This window comes from Salmo salar, chromosome ssa14 (genome assembly GCF_905237065.1).
Source record: "Salmo salar chromosome ssa14, Ssal_v3.1, whole genome shotgun sequence".
NCBI lineage: Eukaryota > Metazoa > Chordata > Actinopteri > Salmoniformes > Salmonidae > Salmo > Salmo salar.
Genome location: NC_059455.1, coordinates 1079713 through 1092522, shown reverse-complemented (window position 1 = coordinate 1092522; position 12810 = coordinate 1079713). Strand labels below are relative to the sequence as shown.

At 42.9% G+C, this 12810-nt stretch overlaps 1 protein-coding gene across 3 annotated transcripts in view; it reads right to left on the bottom strand.

Annotated features, from left to right (window-relative positions):
- Positions 1 to 7223: 7223 nt before the first annotated feature.
- The window catches only part of fam49ba (family with sequence similarity 49 member Ba), a 57075-nt gene continuing 51488 nt past the window's right edge, over positions 7224 to 12810 (bottom strand). For all 3 annotated transcript variants that reach the window (XM_045693789.1, XM_045693790.1, XM_045693791.1), the window contains 5 exons: positions 9855 to 9971; positions 9389 to 9468; positions 8976 to 9102; positions 8477 to 8547; positions 7224 to 7718 (listed from right to left, as the gene is read on the bottom strand). In XM_045693789.1, the coding sequence (XP_045549745.1) occupies positions 7649 to 7718; positions 8477 to 8547; positions 8976 to 9102; positions 9389 to 9468; positions 9855 to 9971 (465 nt within the window). In that variant the 3' untranslated portion in view covers positions 7224 to 7648. The remainder of the gene's footprint in view (positions 7719 to 8476; positions 8548 to 8975; positions 9103 to 9388; positions 9469 to 9854; positions 9972 to 12810) is intronic.

Here is a 12810-nt window from a genome sequence, read left to right as displayed (position 1 = left end):
GTGACATGTCTGTTAAGCATGCAGGCTATGTGTAACGTCTGCTTCCAACTCACACTCTCAAACACATAGATCCCCTAAACGCAGATCACTTTTCAGCCCACTTTCCAGCTCACAATCTCAAACACATAGGTCCCATGAACGCAGCTCACCCTAGATCCCAATCACCTGAATTCTGATCACCTGTTCACACAACATTTAGTTCAGTTCTTTGCAGCCCATCATTGTGAGGTATTGTTTGTTTTGATACACATTCTATTCGGAGCTCTGTTTATTTCTATATTAGTCCTCCTGTGTATCGTAGTTTTTGGCCCTCCTCACTAACAACGTTTTTTGCCTATTCCCTGCCTGTACTTTTGCCTATCAGATTTCCTGTCATCAACCTCTTGCCTGATCTCCCGGACTACGTTATTAGCCTTTTTCCCTGCCTGTACTGTTACCTTTTTGGATTCCCCGTGTATGACCTTCTGCCTGTCCCTGGAACCTGCTACCTGCCTCCTCCTGTGGTCCTTTTCTAAACAAACACCTGCTGCGTCCTATGCTTGAAACCAGCACTCTGTCTCCCATCATACTTATTATAGAATACCTCACCAAAAACTACAGATGGATTCAGTGAGCTGCAGCTACGTCTAACCCGACAGGAGGAACGAATCGATGAACTCTGCAACCTCCTTCGCCAGTCCATTCCTGCTTCACCGATATCAGGTGCCACAGCCTCCTCTCGTTCATCTCTCTCCATATCCATGCCTAATAAATACGACGGCTCCCCAGGGAAATGTCAAGGATTTCTCATGCAATGTAACATGTACATAGACCATCACCCTGCTGACTTCACCTCTGACAAAGACAGGGTGGACTTCGACATCTCCCTACTCACAGGCAAAGCTCTGGATTGGGGCACAGCCCTGTGGACCGCTCAAAGTTCTGAACTGTCCTCTGAATCCCGTTTCCATGCCCTCTTCAAGGAGGTGTTCGACCATTGAGTTTCAGGTCGTCACATGCTTGTCATGTCAACACATCCATCAGTGCTACTGTGAACTGCATCACATGACACATGCTACATCACATGACACATGCTAAACGGAAGATGTATAAAACATGCTATTTCAATGTTGTTTGAGTTGCTTTGTGTATCACCAAATTTGCTTGAGATGATTTTACTGAAACACTTCTCACTGCATTCAAATTTCATGACATAGGTGTTTCAAAGAGCTGTCAGTCAAGGCTAGCTCATGAACATAAGCTCCCCACTTTTCAAACTTCTTGTAGTTAGACATGAAAGAAAAAGTACTTTAACAATTCTTTTTTGTATTTCTATCCCCAAAAAATATTATGAGTGACATTTTAGTCACTCAAAAGGCTATCTTACATGGGAATCAGAATGACTGTTAGGGACCTTTAAACTCTGGTTTTGTTACTTTTGTGAGAGAGAAATATGAAGAGAGAAAGAGACATCAACAAGAGATGGAGTTCTAGAAAAAGTTGAGGGGTCTGAATACTTTCCGAATGCACCGTATATAAATAAAATCACAGTCACTCTCTGTCCCTGGGACACAGGCTCACAAACTCTGACCTTCTAACTGTGGCAATGGCATGTCCAGGGGGTGGCCCAGGGTGGCCACAGTCCCCCATGAAATCTGATTGGCTACCCCAGCTACCCCAGTAGAAATTCTGAGATCTGATAGATCGTCTTTGAATATATGGATAATTTTGACCAAGACAGCAAGACTCATCAATTTCACTCGAGAAAGCATCCGAGCAAGCGAAACAGCGCCCCTCTGTCTTAGTATGTACAGCCCATGTATATAATGCTGTATGGTCAAAAAGAGTTTGACAGGTATTCAGACCCTTTACTCTGTACTTTGTTGAAGCCCCTTTGGCAGCGATTACAGCCTCGAGTCTTCTTGCGTATGACACTAAAAGCTTGGCACACCTGTATGTGGAGAGTTTCTCCCATTCTTCTCCGCAGATCCTCTCAAGCTCTGTCAGGTTGGATGGGGAGCATCGCTGCACAGCTATTTTCAGGCCTCTCCAGAGATGTTCGATCGGGTTCAAGTTCGGGATCTGGCTGGGCCACTCAAGGACATTCAGAGATTTGTCCCGAAGTTCCTCCTGTGTTGTCTTGGCTGTGTATTTAGGGTCGTTGTCCTGTTGGAAGATGAACCTTTGCGTCAGTCTGAGGTCCTCAGTGCTCTGGAGCAGGTTTCATTCAAGGATCTCACTGTACTTTGCTCCGTTCATCTTTGCCTCAATCCTGACTAGTCTCCCAGTCCCTGCAGCTGAAAAGTAGCATGATGCTGCCACCACCATGCTTCACCATAGGGATGGTGCCAGGTTTCCTCCAGATGTGATGCTTGGAATTCAGGCCAAAGAGATCAATCTTGGTTTCATCAGACCAGAGAATCTTGTTTCTCATGGTCTGAGAGTCTTTAAGTGCCTTTTGGCAAACTCCAAGCATGCTCTTATGTGCCTTTTACTGAGGAGTGGCTTCCTTCTGAAAAATCTACCATAAAGGCCTGATTGGTGGGGTGCTGCAGAGATGGTTGTCCTTCTGGAAGGTTCTCCCATCTCCACAGGGGAACTCTGAAGCTCTGTCAGAGTGACCATCGGGTTCTTGGTCACCTCCCTGACCATGGCCCTTCTCCTTCGATTGCTCAGTTTGGCCAGGCGGCCAGCTCTAGGAAGTCTTGGGGATACAAACTTCTTCCATTTATGAATGATGGAGCCACAGCGTTCTTGGGGACATTCAGTGCTGCAGACATTTTGTGGTACCCTTCCCCAGATCTGTGCCTCGCCACAATCCTGTCTCGGAGCTCTACGGACAATTCCTTAGACCTCATGGCTTGATTTTTGCTCTGACGTGCACTGTCAACTGTGGGACCTTATGTAGACAGGTGTGTGCCTTTCCAAACCATGTTCTATCAATTGAATTTACCACAGGTGGACTCCAATCAAGTTGTAGAAACATCTCAAGGATGATCAATGGAAACAGGATGCACCTGCGCTAAATTGCGATTCTCATAGCGAAGGGTCTGAATACATTTTTTTTATTTATTTTTTGCAAAAAAATCTATAAACTTGTTTTTGCGTTTTCATTATGGGATATTGTGTGTAGATTGCTGAGTAAAAAATATTGTATTAATTTTAGAATAACGTAAAAAGTCAAGGAGTCTGAATACTTTCCGAGGGGCACTGTACATGGGCTAAGACAGAGGGACACGGTTTGCCTCGCTCGGATGCTATTATGAAACACGGATAGAAACGAATGAGAAATAATTGTATGTTTGTTTATTTTTTTTTTTGTTAAACATTTCTGGGGAAGCCTGACTTCCCTTGGCACCCATGAATACTCACCACTGTGTAGTGTGTATTGATTTATGGGGAATGTACCAAACCTGAGCTGAAGCATTTAATGCATTGAACCATCAGAATTATATTGAAAAAATCCACCTTGCATCGACTAAGATTCAAATGTTATGGCCCCTCTAAACTGGGTCTGTGCCCCACCTTGGCTACCCCATTCAAAATGTTCTGGACACACCACTGATCTTTGGGACTTCTAACTTGACCAAGTAGGCGCCCCACCCCTGTGTTAGTACTTATACATTATCCATCGTGTTTTTAGTCATAACTATTATAGAACACAATAGAACACCACCCCTGTTGTTATACTGCTATTAGCCTACTATTACACTGTGTATTACTTAATTTGTTTTATTTAAATAGGCAAGTCTATTAAGAACAAATTCTTATTTACAACGACGGCCTACCAAGAGGCAAAAGGCCTCCTGTGGGGATGGGGGCTGGGATAAAAAAAAAAAAATAGGACAAAACACACATCACGACAAGAGAGACACCACAACACTAAATAAAGACAGAGTTAAGACAAAAACATAGCATGGCAGCAACACATGACAACAACACGGTAGCAACACAACATGGCAGCATCACAACATGGGGTACGCGCAATGCCGTCGGGGGTACGCCAAATAAAAATGTGATTCACATTTTCTTTTTTATTATAATAATAATACTTTTTTTCTTCACATTTTCAAACACTCAATTTAGATTTTCCAACGGGGCTATACATTTGGGTGAGGATTTTTTCTCGCCTGAGTGGCCTCGTTTCACTGCCAAAAATAAAATTAAACAATCTAGTGTTCAGCGAAATAACAACACAATGTTAAATACAGGTAGACTTGCCTATTTAAATATAACAAATTAAGTAATACACAGCCTAGTCAAATAATTAACATCCAATCACATTAACCGTTACTCTCTTGTAGGAATTCCACTAATGGTCCATATGTAGCCAAACGTAGCTGCTGCTCATTCCGTTTGCCCCGAAAAATGTATTATTGGTTAAAAAAAGTAAGGTCATAGAGACACATACCAGCTCTACTGGTAGTACTGCTACTACCAGCAGTACTACACCTGCACCTGTCAACGACACAAGTTGTTTTGCTTCCACGAGCACATCCAATGCTAGCATCAGGAATTCTACATTTTTTGTTAGCCCAGCCAGCACAGACAGCGACAGTTGTGAATCTGATGCAGCCGAAGAGCTACTGCCCCCTTACCCAGGAAAGCACCCGAACAACAGATAAGGACATTGGACCATCGAAGAGGCTCAAATATGATGAGAACTACATTGATTTGGGGTTCATTTACATTGGGAGTGCCTTTCCTCAGCCACAGTGTGTTATATGTGCAAAAGTACTATCTCACAACTCGATGAAACCTTCACTCTTGCGCCGACATTTAGAAACAAAACACGCCAATTTGAAAAATAAGCCATAGGAGTTTTTTTACGAGAATAAAGACGACTTTCGTGGAGTAAGACATGTATAAAAGCAACAGAAACGACCAATAAGAAGGGGCTAGAAGCGTCTTATATGGTGAGCTACCGAGTGGCTAGGACAGGCAAGCCCCATACTATTGTGGAGGACTTAATTCTTCCTGCTGCCGCGGATATGGCTGGGACAATAATGGGGGGAAAAGGCCCAAAGAACTACAAAGACAATGCCTTCATTAAACAACACTGTTTAACGACGCATCAGTGACATGGCTGAGAGATGTTTTGAAATAGTTACTGCTTCACATACAAGCCAGTGAGTTCTATGCGTCCCAGCTGGATGAGTCAACAGACGTGGCAGGCCTGGCACAGATCGTGGTATATTCCGAGCTGGTCATGGGTGCACCTCAGGTCCTAAACGATATCATAACAGCCATCGATAAAAGACAGGACTGTGCAGCCGTCTTCATCGACCTGGCCAAGGCTTTCGACTCTGTCAATCACCGCATTGTGATCGGCAGACTCAACAGCCTTGGTTTCTCAAATGACTGCCTCGCCTGGTTCACCAACTACTTCTCAGATAGAGTTCAATGTGTCAAATCGGAGTGCCTGTTGTCCGGACCTCTGGAAGTCTCTATAGGGGTGCCACAAGGTTCAATTCTCGGGCCGACTCTTTTCTCTGTTTATACCAATGATGTCGCTCTTGCTGCTGGTGATTTTCTGATCCACCTGTATGCAGACGACACCATTCTGTATACTTCTGGCCCCTCTTTGGACACTGTGTTAGCTAACCTCCAGACGAGCTTCAATGCCATACAACAGTCCTTCCGTGGCCTTCAACTGCTCTTAAATGCTAGTAAAACTAAATGCATGCTCTTCAACCGATTGCTGCCCTCACCCGCCCTGCTGCTTTCATTTACAACTGCGACCTGGCCAAGACAAAGCAAAGCATATGTACATATTTACCTCAATTACATTATACCCCTGCAGATGGACATGGTAGTGGTGACCCGTGCATATAGCCACATTATCGTTACTCATTGTGGATTTATTTTTGAAAAAAATGTACTATATATACTTTTCTTCTCTCTGCATTATTGGGAAGGGCTCGTAAGTAATCATTTCACTGTTAGTCCACACCTTTTGTTTGATTTGAATTGATTTGAAAATAACATCTTGCTCTGGCTAAGGAGACTTCAAGACTGCATACTGTTTTTGATGCGACCATTCTAAATGACAAAGGGGATAATCCAGGGTGTTCTACGAGACTGGGCTCCTCTACAGTAGCTCCTGAGGATACTACCTTGGACCACTTTCCTTTATTAACACATCCTACCGATGAGAATCGGAAAACTACTGCGTCTTGCTCTACATCATCGGAGGCAAAGTGGAATCGAGTTAGAGGTAGGAGAGGATTTTGTGACATGGAAAGCCGCTGGAGAGACGAAGCAGGTACGGGGAGTAAAACATTTAATAAATAACGGACAAGGAACGATACAGGAACAGCGTCAGCAAACAGGTAACACAAACAAAAAACAATTAATGCAGAAGCGGGGAACAGAGCTGGGGAACTGACAAATTTAGGGGAGGTAATAACAGGTGATGAGTGAGTCCAATATCGCTGATGTGCATGACGAGGGAAGGCAGGTGTGCGTAATGGATGATAGGAGTGCGTGATGCAGGGCAGCCTGGCGCCCTCAAGCGCAAGGGGGGGAGAGCGGAAGCAGACGTGACACATTTGCGGTTCTCTAACTGTTTTACAGCTCTGAGGCCCAGCGCTGAGCCCCAAGCAGATCTTGTCTGCTAAATGAAGTAGTGTAGCCCACAGATCAGGACCTAACAGAAGGACAACTCAAAAGTATGCTATTCTGTTCTTTTGAAATAGACTACATTTTCTTCATATAATGTTTCTTTAGACCTGTCTAAAATAAATAATGGATGTATTGTGAAGGTGTATGCTATATTACATGGATTGATTAGACTTCGTAAAATGTAGATGTTCTAAAGGTCTGCATTAGTGACTTGTTATGCTATGTGTGGAAGCCAGGAGATGCTAAATGTGTTTGTTAATTAATGGTCAATTACAGTGAGACTGACAGTTATTTGCTTGACAATCACCGGCTGACTAAATTTTGTGAACGCCACAGCCCTAGTTGTGTCAATGCCAGGCTGTAAAATAAAGTGTTACCAAATGATCCATTAATCCTACATCATTTCATAAGAACTACTAAATGGCCTAGGACTGCGTTTCCGAGAAAGTGTTTCCCATGATCCTAGGCAGGAGGGAGAATTTAGAAGGGAGGAGGTGGTTCTAGGGTGGGGTATTCGTAAGGCAAATAGTTTGGACTTAAATAGTGAGATAAGAGCCAGTAATGGTGACACATTCTTTGAACCTGTAAATCTATTAAGAAATAAATGATCAGAGAAAAGCTTTAGAAAAATCACAAAAGCTTTATTTTCCCTCTAACATGAATTGTCATTAAAAAATAACTTGACATTATATTATACAAATACTAACTGTAAAAAATCTAATACAAGATTTATGCTGCCATATATAAAATGAAGTCCCTTGAGCAGTATCTTCTTCAATAAAGTACCTCATACTGTGACATTATTACAAATGATTATTGTTTCAGTCAAAATGTTCCAGTGAAATGACTTTTCTTACTGATACAAAACTGTCCAAACATCCAGCTGATGAGACACTAAGTCAGTAGCTGCTACTTGATATGGCCTTGTTTCATTAATGATTTCTTTACAACAGTACCAAACATGGTGCCTTAACTCTCACTGGAAATAGAAGATCATCTTATTCCAGAAACTACAGAGCGCTGGATGCTATTTAAACACATTCTCTCAGTTAACTTGCAACATATTTTTGATTTGCTTGGAGGTAGTCTCGTCATTGAGATGTTTTGTTGTGTACCTGAATGTGAAGAGAGTACAGTCAGAACATCTATCCAAAACAACACTAGTATTACCTAAAAACAATATTAACATTAGATTGCAGCTAAATGGTTTAAATCATCTTAACATCCACATATTTGCTCTGAAGAATTGCTGAGTAATTTGATGTACTGATGGAAAGGTCTGGACTCTAGGCTAAGACAACATAGATAAGAAAGCATTTTATTGTCTGCTTCACAGAAATGTGCCTCATAAATAAACCCCTTACAGGACATAAAAATAGATAACATACAACATACAAAAACATATGGCAGGCAGGGGAATGAACAGAGTAGCTTAGTCGGTGTAAAATATCATCACTTCTGGCAAAACAGTGTTCAAGGACAAATCAACAACATGCTAGTATAGTAGTGGCCTGAGGGCACACACTTCATGTGTTATAGCTGCTGCCTTCCCAGGAACTAATGGGGATCCTTAATAAATACAAATACAAACACAAACAATGTAATATAACATGGGTGGACAACTTCAGTCATGGGTGGCTGCAATGCCAAACTCTTACACATCTGATTAATCTAATCATGGTCAACTTTGAAGACCCATAAATTGGTTGATTACATGAGTCAGGTGTGTTAGTGTGGCCGTTTAGGACTGAAGTTGTGACCCCTGTCATTGAAAAGTAATTTAACATGTAGTTAGCATGTAAGTACAAACATGCTATTATACATTCAAGTTGGCTTCTAACCACAGCATGTATAGGAAAAAGAAGCCACTTACCTGAGAGCGTTTAGCAGGCCTTCCACACTGCTTTGAGGCTGATCCTTTAAGACTTTGATGCACCCTTTCATCTATATCAAAACAAAGTCAGTTACATATTTATGGTTCCATATGTCAGTGTCCCTGTATGTATTCCTTTGGGATCCCTAGGAGGTGCACATTTTTGTTTTAGCCCAGCAGTAACACACCTGATTCAACTAATCATGGGCTGGCTGTTAGTGGATTATTTAATTTGTGTTGTTGGACTAGAACAATGTTTCCCCTCCCTGGTGATACAACAGTGATATATTACGTCGCTTTTCAGGTATGACAACGTCTGGGGCTGTATGTATTAAGCATCTCAGAGAAGGAGTGTTGATTAAGGATCAGTTTGGCCTTTTAGATCACAATGAATCAGATTACATAGACAGGGGAGACCTGATCCTAGATCAGCAGTCCTACCCTGAGACGCTTGATACATACGGCCACAATAAATGTCATAAGAACTCTGTTAACGCACCTCGATCTTGGAGGACTTGACGAAGGCTCCAGCAGGGTGAACATAGTCATAAAGAATGATCACTCCTACCATCACACGCAAACAGAAGGACACAGTATCCTCGCTGGCAAAACGGCTACGGTATTCCCTGTGGACGCACACACGCACACAAACACGTGTGCGCAAAGACACGTGTGTAGACACACAAGCGTACACATGCAGTCACATGCACGCCCCCAAACACACAGACAAACCAAAACACAAACAGCATTTTTAGATCATGTTTAGTGTTCAAAGAAATAAAACCTCAAAGCAGATGCAACAAAGCAGACAGACTTCATGTTACAAAGTACAGTACAGAATCATTTGTGATCTGACTTTCTGAATGTCACAGAGGGGAAAATAAATTAGATTAGAAAAGAGGTCTGTCTCACGGCGTTTCCAGCATGACTTTGCATACGCTGGCCATCGTGCACAAGCAGTCCGTTGTGTTTTCAATGGGTAGATCTGTGTTCTGGTCAAATCAACAGAAAACACCATCTTATTGACACAGCTTTTGTTACCATTTTCATTGATGTTTTCCTAAAGCAAAACAGCATTAAACGGTGCAATTTTATTTGACTGTGCGATACTGTTTAAAGAAAAACTGCTGTACGATAAGCCAGAAGATGAGAATAAACTACGTAGATAACATATTTTGCAATGTCTGTTTTCCATGATCACTGTCAAAGAAACTGATACTGTAGCTCCCTCTTTATCTGTATCAGAGACAGATGCTGCCCTGTTCCATGACATTTGGCAAATTACAATTCAAGTTGTCCAGCGAACTGCCTATCCAGGACTTTCACACTATGAAATAGGAGTTATTATTCTTAATCAATGTAATGCTTTTTCACTTACATCTGAAACAAACTTTGTTGTAGCGTCGCTTAGCGTTTTCAGCATGGGCGTGGCATTCGCGTAGAACAGAGACATCCGATTGGCCAGCTCATTGTTGACTTCGTTCTCCTCCTCTGCCTGAAAGCAAAAGAGTTGGGCCAGGATTTAATCAGATCAGCGGTAACCCGTGTTAGCAGACAAACACGTAGCTTTTGTTTCGGCGGTGTCTGAGATGTAACTGCGTTAGAGCTGTCAAATCGGTGACCGCATGGCTGCTCTTATGGTCATTGTCACAAAACCACACCGTCCTTATAACCCACAAGAGTTACAAGTTCTAAACAAGAAAGTCAGGCTATCTAGAAATAATGACACTCAAATGTAAAATCATTAAAGAAACTAATAGGGATTTCTATCAGCCTAATTGAGGTGTAGAGTACATCATGCATTCCTGTGTTCATTACATTTACATTTAAGTCATTTAGCAGACGCTCTTATCCAGAGCGACTTACAAATTGGTGGATTCACCTTATGATGTCCAGTGGAACAACCACTTTACAATAGTGCATCTAAATCTTTTAGGGGGGGGGTTAGAAGGATTACTTTATCCTATCCTAGGTATTCCTTAAAGAGGTGTAACTTGTAATGTGGCTGCATGGGATTTCTACTAATGCGTCTCAGTGAATCCAATGGCAATGTCCGCGATAAGTAACATAAGGGGCCACTTGTGTATATGACAGCTCTAATGTAGTTACACCTCAGACACCGCCTAAACAACAGCAATGAAAAGCTATGTGTTTGTCGGTTAACATGGCTTACAGCTGATCTAATTGAATCCTGGCCTTGGTGTCTTTCAAACAAAAATAGAATTGAAAGAAGTATACATAGGATTAGTGCTGTTAGAATGTTATAAATGTTTTATCATTCTTTGAAAAGTACTTTTAAAAGTGTTAATATAACACCATACTTCACAAGAAGGCCGGACGGAAAAACACCAGCATCAAAACCTATGGCTAATATCTTTAAATATTGCACTTTTGAAAAAACTTTTTTTTTTTTTACAAATATACTGCTAAAAAAAATAAAGGGAACACTTAAACAACACATCTTAGATCTGAATGAAAGAAATAATCTTATTAAAGACTTTTTTCTTTACATAGTTGAATGTGCTGACAACAAAATCACACAAAAATAATCAATGGAAATCCAATTTATCAACCCATGGAGGTCTGGATTTGGAGTCACACTCAAAATTAAAGTGGAAAACCACACTACAGGCTGATCCAACTTTGATGTAATGTCCTTAAAACAAGTCAAAATGAGGCTCAGTAGTGTGTGTGGCCTCCACGTGCCTGTATGACCTCCCTACAACGCCTGGGCATGCTCCTGATGAGGTGGCGGATGGTCTCCTGAGGGATCTCCTCCCAGACCTGGACTAAAGCATCCGCCAACTCCTGGACAGTCTGTGGTGCAACGTGGCGTTGGTGGATGGAGCGAGACATGATGTCCCAGATGTGCTCAATTGGATTCAGGTCTGGGGAACGGGCGGGCCAGTCCATAGCATCAATGCCTTCCTCTTGCAGGAACTGCTGACACACTCCAGCCAAATGAGGTCTAGCATTGTCTTGCATTAGGAGGAACCCAGGGCCAACCACACCAGCATATGGTCACACAAGGGGTCTGAGGATCTCATCTCGGTACCTAATGGCAGTCAGGCTACCTCTGGCGAGCACATGGAGGGCTGTGCGGCCACCCAAAGAAATGCCACCCCACACCATGACTGACCCACCGCCAAACCGGTCATGCTGGAGGATGTTGCAGGCAGCAGAACATTCTCCACGGCGTCTCCAGACTCTGTCACGTCTGTCATGTGCTCAGTGTGAACCTGCTTTCATCTGTGAAGAGCACAGGGCGCCAGTGGCGAATTTGCCAATCTTGGTGTTCTCTGGCAAATGCCAAACGTCCTGCACGGTGTTCGGCTGTAAGCACAACCCCCACCTGTGGACGTCGGGCCCTCATACCACCCTCATGGAGTCTGTTTCTGACCGTTTGAGCAGACACATGCACATTTGTGGCCTGCTGGAGGTCATTTTGCAGGGCTCTGGCAGTGCTTCTCCTGCTCCTCCTTGCACAAAGGCGGAGGTAGCGGTCCTGCTGCTGGGTTGTTGCCCTCCTACGGCCTCCTCCACGTCTCCTGATGTACTGGCTTGTCTCCTGGTAGCGCCTCCATGCTCTGGACACTACACTGACAGACACAGCAAACCTTCTTGCCACAGCTCGCATTGATGTGCCATCCTGGATGAGCTGCACTACCTGAGCCACTTGTGTGGGTTGTAGACTCCGTCTCATGCTACCACTAGAGTGAAAGCACCGCCAGCATTCAAAAGTGACCAAAACATCAGCCAGGAAGCATAGGAACTGAGAAGTGGTCTGTGGTCCCCACCTGCAGAACCACTCCTTTATTGGGGGTGTCTTGCTAATTGCCTATAATTTCCACCTGTTGTCTATTCCATTTGCACAACAGCATGTGAAATGTATTGTCAATCAGTGTTGCTTCCTAAGTGGACAGTTTGATTTCACAGAAGTGTGATTGACTTGGAGTTACATTGTGTTGTTTAAGTGTTCCCTTTATTTTTTTGAGCAGTGCATTTCATTTAGTATATAATTTCAAATTCGCATGCAAAATACAGTTGAAGTTGGAAGTTTACTTAGGTTGGAGTCATGAAAAATATTTTTTATGTTTGGAGAAAAAAGGGGGAGGCTTGCAAGCGGAAGAACACCATCCCAACCGTGATGCACGGGGGTGGCAGCATCATGTTGTGGGGGTGCTTTGCTGCAGGAGGGACTGGTGCACTTCACAAAATAGATGGCATCATGAGGCAGGAAAATGATGTGGATATATTGAAGCAACATCTCAAGACATCAGTCAGGAAGTTAAAGCTTGGTCGCAAATGGGCCTTCCAAATGGACAATGACCCCA